Source organism: Dermacentor variabilis, chromosome 4 (assembly GCF_050947875.1).
Source record: "Dermacentor variabilis isolate Ectoservices chromosome 4, ASM5094787v1, whole genome shotgun sequence".
Classification (NCBI taxonomy): Eukaryota; Metazoa; Arthropoda; class Arachnida; order Ixodida; family Ixodidae; genus Dermacentor; species Dermacentor variabilis.
In genome coordinates, this window is record NC_134571.1 from 210520474 (window position 1) to 210543214 (window position 22741).

The window sequence follows — 22741 nt, forward strand, 5'->3', positions numbered from 1 at the left end:
TAACAATTTCATAAAGTATATACAAATTGATAGACGATAATGCCAGTTATGTCAAGTAAAATTAGCTGAATCTCAATTTAACGAACATGGACATAGTGAATTATCAAGTATAGTTGAGTAAATCTGAAATGTTTCTTGCCAATATAAGGTGTAACAAATACAGTAGAACCTCGTTCACACGTAAAAAAAGAAACTGCAAGAAAAAGCGTACTAACCTGGAAAACGTACAATCGCAAGTTACTAAAAAAATGTGACATGTAAGTAATGCGAAGCGTCACGTGGATCATTGTGGCACGAAAAGCTGACGTGCGTCAAGCAGGTGGTGCTCCGGCAGCGCGGGATACGTTTTGTTGTTTCCCTATAGCGCATTATTTTAAGAGGGCGACGGGAAACCAAAACAAGATCGACCGGGTGGGCGACGCCGGAGGTCGCCAAAGCGATACGTGATGCCCACATCGTGCCGCCTGCAGCAGGGAATGGCAGCACGTTTGGATTGTCACCTACTAAAAGCCTGCAGTACGCAATCAATGGCAATAGGTTTGATGGCGATAGCTGTGAATTCGGCATGCGATGACCCGGGTGGAGATTTGCTGGTACCACGTTCTCACGTGAGACAGGTGGCTATATACTGTTCTCGATTGTGCACGCCTCTCGCCTTTTTTTGTTCACATCTGATCTAGCCACCGCAAAACGTATACGATCGCAGTCTGTAGCAGGGAACGGCGGCGCATTTGGATTATCGCCTAATAAAATGTGCACTACGCTTTCGACGGTGCCAAGTGCTGTGAAACATAGGCAAAGGTGCTTATCGCAAGAGGATTGGCGGTGGAAGTTGTCAAATGCCGCGTGCGACGACCCCGAAAAACATATGCTGGTACCGAAATGAGAAACTGAGTGCGTGCCGGTGTTTTTACGTGAGACAGTTAGAGCATTGCAGTGAAGCTGCCGCGGTGGGCAGCTGTATACTGTTCTTGATCACGCGCGTCTAGCGCATTTTCTTGTTTACGTGGGATCTAGTGGCCGGAAGACGTATCATACGATCGCAGTTTGGCAATGTACTGAACGTTGGTGCCAAGAAATGTGTTTTCCGGGAACGTATGAACCGAAAAAAATTAGCATAGCTCTATTGGGTCATTTTTTGTGTTCTCTATGCGAACGTTGGCACCGGGAAAACGTACGTAACGGGAATGTATTGACGAAGGTTCTACTGCGTATGCTCATGACTAATATTCGAGATAACAAAGGTGCTCATTATTTTTGTGTCAGGTGCGAATTTGTTTAATAAGGTTCAACTGTAAGTACTTACACAACAGATGTAGTTTAGAGATGGGGCGTTCCTGTTTTGTGATTATTGCAAGGTGTGTGTCTGGGTGGCTGGTGCTTGCTGTGCAGCATTTCTTTCCTTTCCCTCTTCTCTAGAGTTTCACTTCCTCGCCCTCTATTGCGCAGGCTACCCGCCCTTCTGCTCCGAGACTCCCCAGGAGACGTACCGCAAGGTGATGTCATGGCGCGAGACGCTGGTGTTCCCGGCCGAGGTGCCCATCTCGGAGGATGCGCGGGCGCTCATCCAGGGCTTCTGCTCGGAGGCTGAGCGCCGCGTAGGCGCCCACAGTGGCTTGGCGCAGATCCAGGCGCAGGCCTTCTTCCGTGGCGTTGACTGGGAGCACATCCGCGAGCGACCCGCAGCCATCCCCATGGAGGTCAAGAGCATCGATGACACCTCCAACTTCGACGAGTTCCCTGACGTTGACCTCAAGATCCGTGAGTTGCATCTCACACTTGGTGCATTTATTTCTGGGCGGGTATAATGTAAAGTTATTCCAATCTGTTTTTATTCCAAATCGGTCGTTAGCCCTCCACGATAGGTCAGAATGGTTCGGGTCCAGCCAATGTGGGCGGGCACCACGCCCATGTCGGTAGAGCCCAAGCCGTTTTGACCTATCAGAGGGCTAATGGCCAATTTGGAATAAAAACAGATCAGAACCGTTTCATGTTACACCGACCCTGTACTTGGTGGCCAACCTAAGAATTAAATACAAGTTCAGCCCACAGATTCACACTGTATCATTTTTGTACCTCTGCATTGCACAAAGCATAATTTTCAAGGGAAGTGCTAATATGTTTACTTATGGTAACATATCTTACACTAGGGAGTTTTCTTGTATCTTAAAATGCTTCCAATTGTATTAGCAGGCAACACGATGCTAACACTGTTGTATGCTGCCGAGCTAGACCTTTAGAATAACAGAAACGAGCAGAACGCTAACATTGTTGCAAGCAATTGTGACGCCTTGTAAATGTTCACAAAATAAAAGTTCACCTAATGCAGTAAGGTGTGATTTGGGTGAGATAACCTGATGCACACCATATGTCAACCAAGCCCAATGCTGCATCTTTACTATCCTCACAGCACCAGCTGCACTTTGCTTTTCTGGAAATTATGACAATGACAGTAAAATTTAGGCTGTGGCATCGTCTATTGCACAAGCAAACATTTGTAGTTTATGACCTCTGAGGTCTGGCATTGCGCGCATTGCGGATCACGGAAACATTGTCCAGTTGTCACTAATACTTTGCTGTTGAAGCATCATGACACAAATGTAGTCAAACCTCGTTAATTCAGAGTCTGCCAGACCGCAAAAAATCGTCGAATTAAGCTGATCTTTATTTTATTTATTTTATTTCAGAATTACTGCCAGTCTTCACAGAAGGCCTTAGGTAGGAGTGGGAAGTATATGGCAAAAGAGCAAAATTGTATAACAGGAAAAAGAACCAGCTTAACAATACATGAATCAAGTAAAAGAATGCATTACATAATTACACGAAAAGAACAAATTACCCACAGAAAGAAAGGAAAACGTATGCGACACAAGCATATCCCATTTATTTTGTGTGTAGCAAGGCTACTCAAAGCAATCACTGATGCGGGATTGCTTGGTACTGTAGCTGCACCAAGGGTCATGGGGTGGTATTCTTGGGTGATCACTTTCCTAAGAATCGGCGCCGAAAGGATTTTAGCTTTAAATCACGGCTTCGTGCTCTGCAGGTCTTAGTAGTTTGATACCTTTCTAAAGGCTCTTGAGGGTCAATGATTGTGTGATGCATGCATGAGCGTTGTTTGGTGTTTTGGGTGGCTTACGATAATCTTTAGCCAATAATTAGCTTATAGGCCAACTTCTGGAGGGCAACAGGACAAATGGAGGGTGTGTCCCGTTGACTACCGCTCTGTCGTGACGAGCACGGTCGTCGCCTCTTTGTGCAGCCTGTGCCCCTCCTGTGACGCCAAGCAAGGAGCATGCAGAGGCCGGCTACAAGGACTGGGTCTTCATCAACTACACCTTCAAGCGCTTCGAAGGGCTCACGCAGCGTGGTGTCAAGCCTCCAAAGAAGTGCTGACTGGCATGGGGCTGCACGACGACAGATTAAGCAAGGTGTGCACGGACACTCGGCGCCCAGTGCGACAGCTCGTGGACTCTGTGGCGTGCAAGTTTCCATGGCTGGTGCGTCACGGCTGCATTGTTTTTCTCGATGCTGGTGATACCCTTTGCCCGATCCTTCTACCCCGGAGGATTAGTTTGATGGGACATGGACTGTGTGTGTGCGTGGGTGTGTGCCATGTGTGCGTGCACTTCCTGTGAGAGGGCGTCGGTCAGCGTGACATGGAACGCGCTTGTGCAAGTGGTTGTGTACGCGTGCGTCCAGTCTGGGAAGGTGGTTGGTGTTGAGAGACTTCCGAAGATGTGTGGGAAGATAGGCTGCTGGTTGTGTCTGCTGCACTGGCATGGCCGGATGTTGCAGGTTTCAACAGCTGATTTGAGGCACGAGTAAGCAAGGCCAAGTAGAAGGGAACGCATAGTGGTAACATTAGACAGAGTGGCGACAAATCTTGAACACTGAACAGGAAAGGGCTGAGATAGGATGCAGCGAGTCATTGCAGGGCCATTCTGCATTCTGGCATGGGTACGGATGCGGCAGAAGTACACGATCTCCTGACTTGGCTAGAATGTAGAACACGCTTGTGCATTCGTCTTCATTTTGAGCATTGCTAGGGGCAGTGTTGAGGATGCTAGTAGTAAGTGCCAGCGGTTTCTGGAGTGAGCTGTTAGTGTTACCAGTGGTTCATTTCTGTTCACTTCTGCATACACCCTGCTGTTGTAGGAATAAGCTAGCAGTAGCAGGTCAGCGGTGCAAGACAGCTGCTGGACCTGTGGATTTCACCGATTTTATCTGGCAGGCGTTCCATGCGTGCACTGCCAAAGCGCACATGCTGTGCCCATTATGAAGTGCAATAAGCTGTCACGGTAAGTGCTAACGGTTACAATAGCCTCGTGATTGGAGCACACCGATTGGAATTTGTGGCTTTCCACTTGCTCAGTTGGAGAGCAGCTGTTTGCATGACAGTGTACTCAGATAATGTGGAATGAAAGGTGGCGATGAACTTCAGCTCAGCATTAGGGTCACATTCTTTGCCGAGTGCTTTGTTGTAGTCTGCTGCCAACCTTTATTCAATAGCAAAGATTGCAAATTGTCAGTGGTGGTAACAGTATCATCACAGTAGCAGCATGTCTTGCCATGTCTCAGCTTTTCTTTTTCAGCCGAGACACTCACCGGTGCTGTCAGGTATTTGTCAGGTATTGTCACTGTCAGCTAGCATTTGTCCTTTGAGCTGAATTAGCAACCGGCCACTAGTGAGGCAACAGCTTCTTGCACCATATTTTGTGTACAAGTGCAATTCAGACCAAAGTGGGATTCAGTCACCTGCATCAGCTTAGCTAAGGGCACTCAATGGCTTGCCAGATGGCTAGCAAGAGGGGAAAAAACTAGCAGTTATGTTGGAGAGGTTATTCACTGAAACAATCTGTATGGCTCCAATGGCACTTGGCCTGATTTTGTGAAGTGGTATAGAAGCTTGCAAGTGTTCGGGAAAGACATACCTGGTTAGATTCAGCATTGCTTATTATGCATTGTGCCTGCCCAAAATAATATCCATTGTACACTCTTGCATTTTTCAGATTGCGACAAAAGTACACATAATTTTGTGCACCTTGCTAAGCTGCCCACAGCTAGTGTTTCATCCAAAGGTACCATTACTACGAGTGATGGGGACTCCTTTGCTATGTAGTCATTGCAGTTTTTGTCAAAGTTATTGTATGGCTGCTTATTGGTTGCGCAGGATACGCATAAGCAGTGGCAAGTGGGAGTCAGTCTGCACTTGGCTTTTTCTGCCATTGGCACAGTGCTTTTGTGGTCAGGGCTCTCTCTGCTGGAAAACTGGTTTCCAGAGTGAACTTGAGGAGAGTATTTTAAACCTGCACCTTTCACAAGCAGAGGCCTAAATCTGTAGTTTGAGAAGCCTGCTTTTCGCAGCTTCAATTGCAAAGGCATCAAGTCTCGTAGTAATTGCATGCATTGTGGCATTTATTTCTCATGGCATTGCAAGTGACGTTTTGCCTTCCAAAATTTTACATGTCATAGGCATGTAGTTTTTTTTTTCACTTTGTTGAAATGCAAGCGAAATTACATTGCAGGTTTGTGCCCATTGTGTTGTTATCATGCAGCTTTTTATTGCAACGGATGTTGTTTAAAACACATTGTCAAACTGTCCAACTTCGGCCTTTATCAGGCATTTCTAGACGTTTCTTGCACATACTTTTTCTGAACATTCTTACTTGCTCACTGACAGCTCTACTTGGTGAGTTTTGCTGTGATTTCAAATGCGAAGTACGGGGCATGTTCTAAAGCATAATGACTCATCATATCCTGCAGCACTGCGCTCCATTTCATACTTGGCCAGCAATTCTGTGGAAGCAATGCAAGTGCTGCAGTCGTCTCAGCCTGCTACTCCGGACATATGCTGATGAACAGGTTTTGATCAGGGAGGCCTTCCACGAACTTTCCTCAAATAAATATCGTAAATAGAGTTACTGCAATTGTGTCTAATGTAAAGGTATATTGTTTTGCTTTCAATATGCGCTTCCAATGCAGGCAGTGCACCCAGGTGACCTCACAGCAAGGGCTGTTGCACAAACGTATCACTGCACGCATTTCATAGTGGACACGGCAGGATGATGTAATAACTTTAATTCTGGCTCTTTTCCTTCTGTCGCTTCTTCAGTTTTATTGCTGGATTGGTTAATTGTGACTTGTGGATGGTGAGGAAGGAATAGAATTGAGCTAAAAAAGAATCCTTACATTATAGCTGCCTAAGTTTAGGTAGAGTACTGCATTTTCCACCTAAAAGTATATCCATGTATTAAAACTGCAACAAATCACAGCAATGTTGAATCAGGTTTCGTATTGATTCATATGTTCTGTTTGCCACATTTAGTGCACTAGCTTTTGTTGCGAGCGGTGGGGGTGTGAAAGGTTGTCCTAGCTTCCGCAGTAATGCATACATAGTGTGAAATGGACTACTATATGCAATACTTCTGCACCAACAAGAGAAAAAGTCAAAAAGCTAAAGTTGTGCAGGTTGTTCTTGTAAGCTGTTTCAACCAGCTATTTCTTGCCTGTGCTCTGGAAGTTGTAGCGAGCCTTAAACTGCTTCCTCAAGAGTTCTGCAAAATATAGAGACAAGGTTGTCTGGATTCTTATGAAACAAGGGAAAGCTTAGCATGGTTACATTCCTTATTTGGCAGCCTTAGAGCAATGTTGTAGATTTATGAGCAACCGTGGTTAGTCACATCAGCCATTTGGTCACAGTGTTGTTATTAGAGATATTTTACTGGGTCTTTCTTTCAAACTTTTAAGCAAGCTGGCAGGGTAATCAGTGAACTTGGCTGTTGTTTTGTCAAGTCTTAAAATATTGTCTTGTTCTGTGTTTTCTTTTAGGCCTGCTACATTCACAGTTTAAGGTATTCACACTGGAAGTGGGCATATTGGCTTGTACTTTTAGCTCTGCTTACCTGCAGCACATCCCTGGCATCCATCTCCCACTTAACTGCTCCCTAGAAGACTAGTAGCCATTAGCCTTTGCAAAATATAGATTCTGCCTAGCATTGAGGAGCTGCTTTTCGTATTGAGGCTCATAGTGAAAGAAAAAGAAAAGTAATACTAGACTGTCTTTATAAACATGTGAACATGACCACGCATGTGTGCAGTGCATGTGTGCAAGCTTACAGCACAATTGAGAGCTTTGCTAATTTATTAGTGTAGAGAAAAAAAAATTTTATGCCATACTGGCTGTGTGAACAGAAATGGGTGATAGGCCTAGGCTTGTAAAAGTGCCCCGAGAAGGCTTTCGTGGCAGTATCAACACCTGAACAAAGCTGCTGCCTTGTGTCTCAGTGAATGGCAAGTGGTCCAATATCTGATAATTCAAGTTTCCTCGATTGCCGTAATGTTGCATTGACAATTGGACGACGGTTGTGTAGTAATCAATTGTGTCATCCTTCTGAATGCTGTTAGCTGTTCAGAGTGTGCAGAATGCCTGTTGCTGCAGTTTGCTGCTGTGAAGTGGGGGGGGGGGAGGGGGGGTTCTCGTTAGAGCTGCTTGCTGGAAATGTACTGAATGCTGCAGAAGTAAGAGTACGCAGGTACACACGGCTCTGGTTAAGCCATTGCCTTGTTCGAGATCAAAATTGGAACAGAGAGGTGCCATGTCATGGTGAACGCAACACCATAATTGGATTCACTATGTGTCTGCTTCATCCAGAATAAATTGAAAGTGTGCACTTACTTACAGTGGCTGCAGGCCAAAAAATATATATAAAGGCAGGCTCTTGCATAAATCTTGCTCTGTAACACCAAAGTATGGCATGCACTGTATTTCACCCTGACAACACAAGACACAACCACTCCATTGCAGGGAAAATGTTTTGGATATGGTTACTGCAGATGACACTTGCAATTTATTATGGAGAAAGAAGTCAAGTAAGGCACCAAACCTGGAATTAAACTGTATACACTGCAAAATGCTATCTTTTTGCGAAATTGGGTCACAAAAAAAGAGAGAGAGAGAGAGAATAAACATTTTTATTGGTTGAATGCAGCTTTGGAGAGGTGTCACAAAAAAGAGAGCAGTTTAGGCAAGAGGAGTTGTGTATACCTGGTCCGTATCATTTATACGGCACTCAGTCCATTTCAGGGTGCATTTAATAGACAGGTCTTGAAGTTCCCAGGTTTGGGCCAAGGAAGATTGGTGGTTGGCAGCTGTTTTGAATTCTGATGCCCTGGCCATTGTCGAATATTCCTCCGCTTAACCAAAGTTTTGAAGTGTTGAAAGACTGCCGCTCTACCTGTAAGAGAACTGTACATATGTTCTTGTTTTTCCTTCTTTCTTTCTTTTCTTGTCTCTCGGCTGCAGTGCTTGGTGGTTGTGGTCGCCATGTGTGTTTTTTCTCTGTGGTGGAATTATTTATTAATTGCCCTCTCGTTGGTCACTTTTCTGATTCGCTCTTAGTTCTTTCCTTCCAGATGGTGTATTTGAATTTGGCACATTACGTTTAGGTATACCTTGCAGATACGCGTATATTTTTGTTTGTTTCAGTTGTTTTTAATATGTTTAATGCTGCTTCCTGCTGCACCCAGATGTTCTTAGTGAACAATGTTGAACAGTACTGCATAACCGATTAGCTCGCTTCTGCCTGGTTTACTCTTAGAGCATTTAAGAGATGGAAATTGATGCCCAATGTGCCTGTTGAGCATGCATTGCCAATGAAGTTAATCATAACATTAGCCATTGCTATGGTTACTCAGCTGTCCTGCTGGAAGACTCGTGACCCCCAGCTATCTTAAGCCACTGGTGGAGTACGCTCTCGTTGTAAGCAAAGTTTCCTTAGATTCTGCACAGTGAAGTCATAAAACTATATAGCTGAGCAGGGTCCTGCTGGATGTAGGGTTCTCGTACCAATGTGTCTTGTCGTATTTTAGATAGCGCAGCATGCAGTACTTGCTGCATTGTTCATTATGGACTTTAAGGTGCACTAGATTGAACAGCATTGGGTGTCTGAGTGTGTAAATGTTTCCTTTGGCTGTGCCGAGTTGTGCGAGTTTTAGCGCGTTCTAGCGTTCAAGTTGTTTCTCGTGGCTGAAAAGTTCAGCTGCACTGTTCTTTTTGGTGTTATGAATTTTGCATAGCACATAAATTGTCTCCCTTGTTCCCCATTTTTAAACTATGATATGTAAAATGTGTCTTTTGCTTCTCTTTATTTCAGTCTGTAGCTCCATGTACAGTACTCAACCCTCTAGGAGATGTTTTTTTTTTCCCTTGTGCTTTCTGTCATCCAAACCACAATTTTGTGCGACTGGTTTGCTGGATACCATGTTTTCCTGCAAGTCTCTGTTGCTTAGGTTGCAACTCTTTGGTTGCAATTCTGTACTTTTGTTCTATGATGTCAGTTGCCTTCTAAACGACAAGTATAGTTGATTTTTAAAAGCCATTATATTTGCAACATAGTGTTCCAATCTAGGATTAAAAAAACAAACAATAAAGAGTCCTCAAATGAGTCATGTGTTTCATTCTTACTTTCAAGTAAAATATATTTCCTGTTTCAAAGCTGTTCAAGGGGTTGAGCCTTGCAGGTATATTTTGCAACCATTCGTATTTTGTAGAACCCAGAAATGCAAAGGAATTATTTTTTAGCACTGTTTTCACAATACAGTCGACTTCCATTAATTTTACCTTGATGGGACTGGTGGAATTGAACTGTTTGTACAGTGGGTTAAATAAAGAAAGCAGAAAGTTTTCATCAATCTAGGACAGCTTTTTATGGCTACATCTGATATTCCACATTTATTGAAGCACTCCTCTGCAATTGCAAATGGTATGGTATGGCAGGCCTCGCCGGATAGCCCTGTTGCAGCATGTGCAACTCTTCAGAATGTCGAAAATGCATGTCAAAATTCTCTTGCCACTAGCTTAGTACGTGAAATGACATATTCATCGTCATCTTAGCCAAAAACTTGTTCTGCCACCATGTCATGTGAGGACGCTAGCTCTGATGGTAAGTTGCTACTCGGACCAATTTTCTTAGCTCGCCTCAGGAGTCTGGTAAATATATGGCAATCATTGATTGATGTTAGGCAAATCAGCTGTCCCTGTGCTTCGAGTTGTCAATTAATTTGGCCTCGCTGTGCAATCTGCTAGCCTCCTGCCCAACAAACCACTTATCTCCTGGAAATGTTGCAGAAATATTTTGATACGAGATTTCGACCTCCCAAGGAGATGAAAAAAAAAAAAAACATTCCAGGAACGTTTTGATTGCGTACACTTTCCAACAAAAAGTTCCTCCCAGGGACCCGTGCTCATTACTGTACCTGTACTCATTATGGACCTGTACTCATTTATTTCTCAGCATCGGCTGAGCATAGTTAACCGCTTCGCTGACTAACATTTGGACATCTAAAAGCACATTTGAGCCAAATTTTGTGCACTTACAACCATTGCGAGTGGCACTTGTGTTGCCTGTATAATAGCATGTAGAGACGTGATTGTGGTCATTGTATTTGTCGTTTCCTGTGCACATGCAGGTGCCATGCACAATAAAAGGCAAGCGATCTGCTGACTTCAACAGCCTCGTTGCTTATCCTGTCTGTCGCATGGTGCATCGTACACGCGATGACTGCGTATACTGATATATGCAGTCATCATATATTATGATCTGCAGAGACACATGCAAGTGGCAAGGCTTATGGAGTCAGCAGATCGATTGCATTTGATGTTGCATGACATCTGCATATGAGCAGGAAGCGATAAATACACTGACCACAATCACCTATGTCTATACATGCCATTATACAGGCACTGCGAGTGCAGGTGCACAAAATTTCTTGCACGTACATTGCACAATACTGTGTTTTTACAGCAAAGATGCATACTTCAAAAAGCTGCTCCACATAAGGCACTTTTGCCTTGTAAAAATACATTTATTAACAAAATGTGAGTTGTATAGCAACATCACAATGAATACATACTTCCCTCATTATTAGAGTAGAAAAGTTAAAGGAATGAATAAAGTTACATGGAAGCATCATCTGTGTCCGGCCTTCAAATTTTCGAAATAAATTGACAGTCTTTACATTAAGAGGAAGCTTTAGCTCAGGGGTTCCTATCTAAATGCATATTGTTACAGAAGGATGAAAGACGGGAGAGGAAGAAAAAGATCAGAGATGCTGGCTGCTGTGCAGGTTGATCTTTACACGTCGACATTGCGGCAGTATTGGGAAGTCTGGCGAATGGTTGCAAGACGCGTCGGATTTTGGCCTGCTTGAATTGTCGGCACTCTTTAATGATAGCATGTGCTGTAGAGCAGCTTTTGCGGATGAGCAGATTAAACGCGTCATCAGCAATGCCCTTAAGCATGTGCCCGACCTCCTCAGCTTCTCTCCTGTCATGACCGACTTTACGACAAAGTGCCAGTACGTCCTGGATGTACGAGACATAGGACTCCGTGGTGGATTGGGCACGAGAGGCCACTTGCTACTTTGCGGCAATTTTATGGCCAGCTGGTCGGCCAAACCACTCTGTAAACTTCCCTCTGCATTAGTCCCAGCTGGTTAGCTCCTCTTTGTGGTTTTTGTAGCACACCTTTGCCGTGCCTCTTAAGTAGAACAACAGGTGAGCTAGCATAAGCGTAAGGTCCCATCTGTTGATTCCACTCGCGTTCGTACATGGCCATCCGCTCTTCGATGTTGGCGCCATATACAGGTGCCGCAGAAAGTTTCAGGATCCTTGGGTTGCACAACGACAACCGAAGGCGACAGCGATGTAGCTGGCGACGGTGACATTGGAGGCGGCAATGACGTTGATCCCGCGTGCTCACCGTCATTCATGGTGAGGACGGGGATGCGATGTCCATCGCGGAGCTCCATTTCCAGCCGTGGTACCCCGCACCTCTCACCAATACGTTACGGGAATGTTGCGAGTATAGAAAAAACTATATTTACAATATATATATACAGGATGAGTCAGAATAGTTAAGATGGCTGACCATGCACCAACAACACACAGCAGCCAGCGTCTCCGATCTTCTTCTTCCTCTCCCTTCTTTTATCCTTCTGTAACATCCCCATAACAATATGAAAGCAAAAGCTTTTTCTCGGCAACCACTGCACCACCAGAGTTTCTTTTTTTCATGCATTCTGTAGGAAAGCACATGTCTTGTGAATTTCAGATCCGGCCACTCGGCAGTAACGCTCTAGCCCTTATTGTCCTTGCTGTGCTTGAACTCCTGAAAAGTGAGTAAAGCGCAGCAAAACAAAATAAATTGAATATGGCTTAGAAGAACTTTCCGTGGGCCTAGCTGGTGCATATTATGCAAACATTCTTCAAGTGCAAACAAGAGACATGGCACAAAAGGAAGGTCATGCGCCTGTCCTGTGCATGACCTTCCTTTTGTGCCATGTCTCTAATGTTTGAGATTTAAACATATTTGTATATTAAATGCACCTACAGCTTTCTTAAGTTTCACACAGCTTTGTGTAATGTAGCTACAGCACTCGTACACTAATCACTACTGCTTAAACCAAACTGCATGCACAGTGATTATACCATTGCATAAGTACAAATAATTTAAAGTGGGTTGAACTTTTGTAAGTATGGTGAAGCACTATTGCTTGATGGAAATCTTTGCAACAAACTTCTCAGCCATGTACCACTGTCTAGTCATTCTAAGAGAAACAGCTCTTGGTCGACTTTGTTAGGTAAGATCTAACAAAAATCTTTTTACTTAACTCCGCACAGTTCAAACATACAATTTTTTATATGTTGTTTGATACATCACATAGCTGATTTGAGCATGGAAAACTTAGCATAAAGCCCACAGTAGCTTTCCTGACATGCTGTAGCGAAGTTTCAGGTGTGGATAGCTCATCAAAGCAATTACTAGTTAGTTAATTAGAGTACTAATTTTCAAATCAAGCAATATTTTATTCTTTTTCCTACGAATGTACTCTCCATTGCCGTAAATGCAGGTGATCAAGTTGATCTACTTCTCCTTAGCGTGGCTTTCTGGGCTTGAATATGGTTCTTGAAAACCACATGAAAGTAAGCGCAATGTTTACGTACACGTCTTGTCCAATGAAATTTGGCTTGCACATTTGAAAAGCTTTTTAAAAAAAAATGTACTTCAACATCTTTTAGTAAATGTACACTGCCACGAAAATATTCTGTGGCATGGCCTGGGATGAATTATTTTGTATAAAAAATCTTAAACTTGGCCCCTGGATTGTTATTCTGCAGAGCTTGTCTGCTTTTGTCCCGAAAAATGTAGAAGCTGTAATTTATTCCATCCCACATTAAGTAGAAACTGAATAAAATGTATAATGCGCAATTATCACTTGCGAGTGCTGGAAGCATAAATAATGATAATCGAAAACTTCAGCCTTGGACAAAAAGCATTATAATCAAAAACACACCTCATATGTTTAGCTCAGATGGTAGTCCGGCCCGGTTAAAACACTTTGTCCATAGGAGATGCCAATCATGTCCCAAAGTACATGTATAATTTCGGATGCAAATGGGACATCCACTAAACATAGTTTCGGATATCATACTATGGATGTCCATGGATGACCATGGATGTCCCAAGGTTATCCCACATGGACTTTTTATTGCGAGGGCAATTAGGTATGGCTCCAGGCGCACTTCTACCGTGGCCGTTGCCGTGATGTTCTGTACAATGCCGGTCGTGACTGCGGCGGCCGCTTTTCGACGGGGGGCGATATGCTAAAGCACCCATGTGCTGTGCAATCTGTGCACGTTAATAAAGAGCACCACGCGGTCAAAATCATTAAATTTTTTTTATTAGTCTAAGTAGGGAACGTCAAACTGAAAAGTTTTCAGGTCTAGACTTCTGCATATCTTCCGGTTCAGTTCAGCATCAGCTCTGGAGAGAAAATGTAGCGTTTTGAACTGTTGCATATGGGTTCATAGCCGTTCGGAATTAAGTAGAAGGAAAACTGTCTAGAAACCATTTTTCATCCTCACCCGTGAACTTATTTGAATGAAAGATTTCATTTCTACCCTTACATGTTGCACGCCGATGTATCCCTAGTGTTAATATGATGTAAGAAATTATATACGCTGTGTATGGGGACACGCAGGTGTACTGTGATTTGTTTTCGAAGGCAAAGGTGCTCACTGCATGCAATGCGTCCCATAAGTTCTGCCTGCCTCCCACCTGCATATAAGGTGTCTCGACACAAAGCCTGGCGTTGTGTCGGCAGTGCTGCTATTGACAGCATCACTGCGGTGCTGCTATCAAGGCACCCTGCATACACCTTCCAGAAGCACTTGGATTTAAAGTGGACGGAAGCATCGACCGGTCAGCAGTCATGATAAGCAAGAGACGTTTAGAATATTGATGGAAGAAAAAAAGAAAGCAGGAGATTGATACGACCGGATGCGTTACAGACAGTGGTAGCGGTAAAAGGATATAGATAAGTTTTGATGAAGAGAAAAAAGATAAAGGAGATGTATACAAAAATTGCAGAATGAAAAACATGTATACCATACCTGATTAACTCAAGCAGGCTCGTCAGCCCCCCATTTCAAAGGAGATGCCAATAAATCATCATTCTCAGGTTCCTGCGTGCATCTCACCCGTAGAGGAATTCGGCATTGATGGAAACCTGCGTGACAGGCGTTGCTCTTACACAGGATGTTCTGATCTGTACAGCATGCAAGTGAGTTCTGACGACACACCTATGCAAGTTTCGTTATTTCAAAAATTTGAAACTTAAACATCATGTGTTTCTTGTGCAAGTGTCAATTAATGCACCTATCACTAACGTATCTATATTGGCCTGCTGGTATGTGATACGTATGTGCAGAGTTGCACACAAAGGACACGGACACAAGAAAGAATGCTGGAACACACAAGGCGCAACGTAACAAAAGCCTATCACATTACTGGGCTTTTGTGTCATTCTATAGTTTGCTGTATAATTGATGGATAACAGTTATTTCATGGCCAAGCGGCACTGCGTTCAGAAAGCAGATATACTGAGGTTGTATCTCTCGTACACTTGTCTTATTTCGCAAAGTTACTTCAACCTACCCCAATGACCTGGTATCACTTCTGTAGCACGATACAACTCAAAGAAACAGCAGTTGGCAAACAAGGTACACGGACCGTGCAGAGTTGTTACTCCGCCAGCCAAACACAGAAGCAAACGAAATCGTCGTCATGCGACCATTTCAAAATGGCGTCGTACTTGATACCTCCAGAGTGTATGCTCTTCTTGAAAAGTCTTTTCATGGGTGGAAGCGATGAGGTGCAACAGACATTGGACAAAGGAAATGACGGTCTAAGCATTTCACTCTTCAAAAGTCTGCGGTACAATTCATTTCACTGCTGGCCCCATTTTGCTCCTTAAATTTCACTGCCAACTGAAGTGAAACTTGAGAATAAATAGTTGCAGCAAAGCACGAGTTTTATTTCAGTTCGATAAAGAATTAGGCTTTCATCGTTCCACTATAATAGATGAGTGAAAACGTCCAAAATTACGCGCTTATAATTTTATTTTTGTGGTTACCGCCCTATTTAGTTAACAGGAAAAGTTTGAAGTACGAATTGCAGCCTCATCCCAGGTAGCACACAAAGTCTTGAAAACGTCGTATTAAGGGATTCAACGTCTGAAACGGATTTTTGACCAAAATCGACGCATCAAAGACGTTCCAAACAAGATAGCTTAAAAACGAGGGGTGAATACGTTTTGATAACGTTGGAAGCCAGACAGCTTAAAAACGAGGGGTGAATACGTTTTGCAAACGACTCAAAACGCCACCGCCACGCCACGGCGCGTCAGCCTCTTTAGCGGCTTCTACAATATTCAACAACCCATCAACGCTATCCAACCTTGCGCAAGGTGGCGATACCGTCGTCAAATCATGTGACCAAGGTGGCCACGTGATTCGTGATGCCGGGCAGCCGGGCGAGCCGGGGCATAGTCGCGTCGTCATGGCGTCGTCGCGTCACCGCACTCGCATTGCGCTGTGGTGTGTTTGCGGCTGTTCTGAACGTGCTGCCGCTGCCCTTTGCTATGTAAGTGTTCCAGTGTTTTGCTGTCAAGAAAACGATATTCTGTGATCAGTTTGGGTTGTGCGATATGTTTGTGTGGTTTTAATTTAGAAATCAGTAGTGTTTTCAATTGTTATGTGATCAAGGCGGCCGCGTTATTCGTGAAGCCGGGCATAGTTACGTTATCGCACTCGCATGGCACTATGGTCTGTTTGCGACTGTTCTGAATGTGCTGCCGCTGCCCTTTGTCATGTAAGTGTTGCAGTGCTTTGCTGTCAAGAAAACGACATTCTGTGATTAGTTTGGGTTGTGCGATCTGTTTGAGACGGGCATAATAAACGTTATCGCACTTGCATTGCGCTGTAGTATGATAGCGGCTGTTCTGAATGTGCTGCCGCTGCCCTTTGTCATGTAAGTGTTGCAGGGTTTTGCCGTCAAGAAAACGACGTTCTGTGATTAGTTTGGGTTGTGCGATCTGTTTGTGTAGTTTAATTTGGAAATCAGTAGTGTTTTCAATTGGAGGGCGCGGAGTGGAGGGCACTAATCAGCTCTTCAAGTTCATTGTCATGTTATGTGAGGCACCTTTTCACTGACGCTGTAATTAAGGCGTTAAGGGCAGTATAAGGACGAAAGTTAGAGGGACGAAATCGTGCCTGTGTGTCCCTAGCGTCGGGGTCGGCCGCTATGCGTGATCCTAACAAGAAAGCATTTTGCAGAATGCGAAGAAAGGCGGCAAAATTTCTGTCTGTGCGCACCTTGCCGATCTCCGCAATAGAGCCATCATCGTGGTATTTTAGTCTCCCGTTTAGCAAGAGTGTTGCAGACAAGGGAACTGGTTCAAACATGCTTTTTTTTAATGATTCACTACTAGTGCGGTATCCCAAAAGGTGAGGTCAAGTGCTCGCCCTATTTTCTTCCCTCGCGCTACAGCGCACTGACAGAATTTTGCGCGCACCATACCGTGCTTTTATCGTTTGCGCTTCAGGTTCTCGATTGTGTTTTCGCCCCCTTTACCCACGTGATGGGTATGGTCTTTTCGGGTACCACGTGTGTCCATATATTGTGTCCAATATATGAAACGGCCAAGTTCGATTTTATTTGACGCCTCAAATGGTAGTAATTAATGTATTGAGTCCCTTGTAGCTTTGTCCTTGTTATCAATTTTACAATTTGGCGAATGGATACAGCATGTACGCTGCATAACTCGCTTGTGCATACTGCATACGTGAGTCGAGTATGCCCTTGGTATAAAATAACTTGTATGCTTTAGGTAGTACGATTGTTTGCAGTTTGGGACATGTGTCGGAATGTACGCTGTGCGCCCTTCGCGCTTTACGGCGGCCTGCCGAGTTCGTGCGTGTGCCATGTGTGCGCATGGAGTTCGCGAAGCGCTCTCGCAGTTTTTTTTAATATATATATATACATGTGTTCTGTTCGCGCGCTTCGCACAACAGGGCATGTCGCAGTTCTTTGTCCTTGTGCAACACATTTTCCTAGCGTACGTCTGTGCATTATTTGATACCGGTTTCACACGGGGCTCTTTTAGCCGCTATCCAGTCCGTTACAAATCGAATTTCTCGGTCGTGATGGCTCCTCTGCGCAAGCTACGAGAGTGAGCCAGTCGCATCGATAATTTCGATCCGGATCGGGCTTCATCGCGATCGAGAGTGGTCGTGTGACACCGGTTTTACACATGGCTCCCACATAGGGAACACTTTAAGTTCAATGCTACTGAGTGAAGAGCAAGTGCATATATATGCCAGTGGTGGTATGTGGGCAAGTCTCTCTGGTGAAGCCAATACTTGTGCATTCAAAACATTTCAATTACCAGCGTAGTGCATCAATGTGTCTACTTCGACAAAATGGAGCACCAGTGCAGATATCTGAACATACCTGTCCAGGGCAGCAAGTGTGTCTAGATTGAAACCACTACCAGCATGTGCGGCAGTTCTATTTCTAGCAGCGGGACTGCACAATAATCAGTAGGGTGCTCTCAAGCTGTTTATCTATGAAGCTCTGCCTGGACTGTGTGCCAAATATTTTTGGACGTGAAAGTGGGGGTGAATTGGTAAACATCAGTGGAACTGTGCCTGGACTTTGTGGCAAATGTTTTTGGATGTGAAAGTGTGAGTGAACTGGCAAAGAATTTGCTCTGGGCTACATGTGTTAAACGTTTTTTCTCATTCAGAGTGCTTTTTTTTTACTTTAGGAGACTGGAGATGTGCGCAAAGTGTGACATGTCAGTGTGCTAATTAATGTATTTGCTGGTTTGCAAATTATTCGTTGCAACTTTATTTTTGCCAGAGAGGTACAACTTTGCCTCTTGTAAAGGGCTTTTTAGATAAAACACTTACTATTTATTATGACCATTGCTTCCTTTGTTACACAAATGCAGCTTCCAGTGCATTCCATTTTATTTCCATGTTTATGTGGGTTTCTAATATGAGGCTTGCATATTCATTTCTCACGTTCTGGAGTGGCAAGATGCAGCATTACTGTCTCCTCGTTCGCTGTACTACAGTAGTGTTCACTTGTTACACTGAATCCCCCGTTTAAGTATTCTGTACTAATTTCACTTTATTGCTTTTTTGTTGTATGGTTATTTGTCTCGCCATTACCTTGTTTGATATATCCTAAAGGCAATATTTCCAATTTTGCATTGTTCCCATTTTTTTTATTTCTGTCACAGGATTGTTTTATTATGGTATGCGGTGGTATTTCTTTTTGTGCTCTTTTCAAGCTTCTAGATGATTGGTAACATTGCTTGGAGGCAGTTACCATCCAATTCATACTCTTGCATTTTTCAGTCTACTTCTTCCATTCGCTCCGATGTCAGTTCTGCATAACTCTAGTCCATCTAATAGCACGCGCACTTTACTATGATAAATTAGACACTTTAGTACACTCCAGGTTTTTCTGTTCATTTTTGTATGTGTACTTGGAATTTTGTTTATGTGCTAGTGAATGTTCACTTTCGAGTTCATTACGAATCCTTTCTGCGACTTTTGTCATTGTTGATGTACTTTTATTTCTATTTGCATTTCTCACGCAGTTTGTTCGAACCTTGCATAAGCATTACATTTTAATAAAGTGTTCTTGCTTTGTCACAATGTTCTCATTTCATGCACTCTTGGCATGAAGGGCTTGGTCTGGCCACCTGCCAAGACGTGGCCATTTGTTCTTTGCAGGATGTCATTCCCATTGTGGTTGTAAGCATCGTAGCTTACTAAAGGTGGTATTAAGGATTTGTTATTCCTAACAGGCCCATTTTCGTGCGACTTGGTAGACGATGCGCCGGCCATGCGGGGAACAGTGCTTGGCACTGCGCCATGGTTCTTACAGTCAACACCGACGCTTCTACTCATCTGGGGCGCGATTGGAGATCGTTGTTCGAAACGCCCGATCAGTTTCACCTCACGCGATTGGCCTAGGCCGTGCCAACGGGTGCGGCTGACGACGTCTGCGCGGCATAGGCCAGTCGCGTGAGGCGAAACTAAACGCGTGTCTTGAACAACGATGTCTGATCGCGCCCGTCACCCGCGAAAATTAGCTTCAGATGATCGTAAACCTTTCAAGACCGCTTCTAGACCAGCTTTTTGATAACGTCCTAAAAACGTTTAGAAATTGGTTACGAATAGTTTTGGCAAAGGGATTACTTTTGTCTTTCCCAATCCTATTTCTAGACCAGCTTTTCGAATACGTTTTGCAGACCTGTTCTAGATCGTCTCAAGAAAGTAATTAAGCCGGACATAAGCAGAGATATCCGACGTTTTCCCGCCGAAGTTCTCTCATTCGTGTCTTCTTTAACCCGTTTTTATCGTCTTGGATAAACGCTACGAAAACGTTAGGTATCTCTTTTGTGCTACCTGGGATGGAGGAACAGTGGCTGGCAGTTATGAGGGCGTGGGCGGGGCTTCACTGCAGACTTGAGTTGCATCCGACTATAGTACCTGTACCAATGGGTACAGAGAGCAAACGCAATTTGCCGCACTGAAAATTCCTTCTGGCTTTGAAATAAAAATATTTACTGCTTAATTACGTACGTACCATGGTCTGTAGAATAAGACCTAGCTGTAACCGCCATCGTCACATCAGACGTGAGTTCAAGCAGAACCGGACATGAGTTTCAACGCTATAGACTTTCATGAGTAGCTGGGTTACAGTTGCAGCCCATCCGTGCGCTTACAACATTGAAACAGAACAGGAATAATTTGAACATAGTTGTTCTGGTCCTTCTGCTGCAGCCCGCATTTTCCATCCTATGGCACACTTGGTTGCACAAAAGTTGCAACATAAAGAGCGTCGCAACTAAGTTGTGGTTATCTGAAGTTATTTGAGCGTCGTTCGTAGCTTGGGGAATTGTTTTCCGGCTACGGCAGGCCTTGAGCTTTTGCTCAATGTTTTGTCTCTGACGTTCCCTAGCTGCTATTAGCCACGAGGACGACCTACAGGGGCGCTGGGAGCGCCGCTCGCGTGATTTCGGGGCACGGACTCGCTCCTGTCGTCTGCTGCAGTTCGGGCGGCGCGGATTTTTCATGCGCGGATCGACGACCGCAAAAACATAGCATATAAGAATTCAGTTACCATACTTGCCGCAGTGCAACAAGTATGTCACGAACGCTGGCTATATGACTTCTACAACAGTTACCTTGATTTTAATCCGCTTAAACGAGTAGTTCATGGTATAACAGAATTTTTGCATTTCTTCACAGAAACGCTTGGCAGTAACACAAGGACTTAACACTGCAGTTTAGATTCTACGAGCACCACTTGCATCTTTCACAGCTTCTCAAAGTTATGCGGTTCTTCACGTATTTACTTGAAGTGTCCGTAATTTGAAGTAAAGGTAATTGAGACTTACATATCTGTTTGCAGCATGCGGAAAGGAATGTACAAATATCTATTCCATTTTCCGTGCTAGACATTCAACTCACTTGAGCAATTTATTGGTGTTTGTTGCTTGAGGAATATATACATGCCGAATCTGGTTGGCAAACTGACACAGGCTGTTCGGCCCAAATTTTTTGGTGAAATATGCCTTTTGGACCATATGGCTGCAGCTCGAAAGAAGCCGAAGCGTCATTCATTAGTAGCATGGGACATATTCAAGATATCGAAATTCCCCGGTGGAGGGTCAAAAATCAAGTGAAATATGCAAGGCTTGTCGGTGTCTTCCTTATGCAGGTTTGCGGGGTTCTCTTTTATGTACTGACGAAGCGAATAGTTCTCCGTTTGTATAATTAAACAAGGCTAGATCGAGACATGGCGAGGCAGAAGGTGCTTGAGTTTTCATTTTCTAGGCACCCTAAGCTGCGCTGGAGTACCTCGAGTATACTTTGAGCATTGCAATTGACACAGTAAAAAACTGTTTCATGGTTTCAATTCGAAGTTGTAGTGAACTGATGTGTTTCGCAAACAATGCGTGCCTCGCCATAACGACTGTCGGTTGCTACCGTTGCGTGAGCGGTGTGCCATATACTGTCGATAAAGGCTACTGAGGGCCACCGTGAAGGATTTCATCATTGGAATTGATTGGCTCTCGATCTTAACCACGTACGAAACTTTTCTTTCAGGTGATTGCTACTATGGTATTTGTGAATTACCTATGTAAATATTCTACATGACGCGCCGTCGTGTCAGCCATGAGCAATTCGTTTTATGGTGGCCTGTTAAAGAGAGTGGTGAAAGTAGCAGCAAAATTTTTTCATACGAAATGCGCGCCTATCTCTTTCTTTTACGCATTAATAAAGTGGCCATTTATAACTAGAACAACTCACTAGAGTAATAAGAAACATGATGACTGCTTCGCTGCGCAGTGTCTTTCTAACACAGATACCATGTTGACACCAAATACCAAGTTTTTCTTCCATTTAAATAGCAATGCCTGTCATTGCTCAGTACTAAGGGAATGTTAAGTGTTTAGCGAAGCATCATACAAAACTTCGCGTGTTGAATTCGCAGTCACTCTCTTTACGCAAAATTTATGGGCAGACACGGCGCATATATGCATAGCAAAGCCAGTAGACCCTTTCAACGCTACTAGCTTGCGATATCCATGCCGATAATTTTTTCGACTCACGCGCTTTTGAAGAAGGAACTGTGGTTCAGGCATGGCAGCAGGAAAGAAGCCGACATACCCTTCAAAAAGTAGGGCTCGAGCCACCCATGCCCCAAGCATACACGAAGGGAACGAACGCGCACGGCAGCCGAGCAAGCCGCGTCCTGGCCGTGACGTCACTCGCGAGAGGGCGTCACTCCAAGTTCTCGTCGCTTCGGCTTCGGTTTGAGATTTTGTGGCGAATGAACGTGTTTTCGGGGCTCCGTGGCGGCGACGCAATCATCAGTTCTTGTGCATGCTTTGAGCTTGCTTCTGCTTTTGATTTGACGGTCCTTTGCCTTTAAATAGTAATTGGGTGGTTTTCTTTTTTCATTTCTTTTCTCGTATTTCGTGTGCGCGGGTGTGTTTCGTGTACATTTGGTTTTGCAGGATGGTTAGAGCGCCCTTTCGAGCCACGTGCTTCAACACGTGCAGCCACGTGGGACGTGGGTTATTAGAGAGACTAATTGCTATTAGTAATAGTCGAGACTACTAATAGTTGAGTTGACTACTAATAGACTACTGATAGTTGACTAAAGTTGAGACTAATAGCTATTAGTGGTTTTACTGGGCGTGTTTTGGTAGGAAAGTGAGAGCCTGGCCGCTTGGTTGAACGCGTGCGCGAGCGTGTCATATCTTGGGTCTCCGCAGCATTGATTGCTTTTGAAGCAGTGGTGAGAGT

General features: G+C 44.1%; 1 protein-coding gene and 1 long non-coding RNA gene across 6 annotated transcripts in view; one reads left to right on the forward strand and one right to left on the reverse strand.

Annotated features, from left to right (window-relative positions):
* The window catches only part of trc (Serine/threonine-protein kinase tricornered), a 126947-nt gene extending 117501 nt beyond the window's left edge, over positions 1–9446 (forward strand). For all 5 annotated transcript variants that reach the window (XM_075690879.1, XM_075690876.1, XM_075690875.1 and 2 more), the window contains exons 9-10: positions 1450–1761; positions 3263–9446. In XM_075690879.1, the coding sequence (XP_075546994.1) occupies positions 1450–1761; positions 3263–3396 (446 nt within the window). In that variant the 3' untranslated portion in view covers positions 3397–9446. The remainder of the gene's footprint in view (positions 1–1449; positions 1762–3262) is intronic.
* Positions 9447–10828: 1382 nt separating this feature from the next.
* LOC142580094 (uncharacterized) lies at positions 10829–22158 on the reverse strand. Its single transcript, XR_012827560.1, has 3 exons — positions 22042–22158; positions 14456–14571; positions 10829–12170 (listed from the first exon to the last, which is right to left on the reverse strand). It is a non-coding gene; the product is annotated as an uncharacterized LOC142580094 (long non-coding RNA).
* Between the last annotated feature and the right edge of the window lie 583 nt (positions 22159–22741).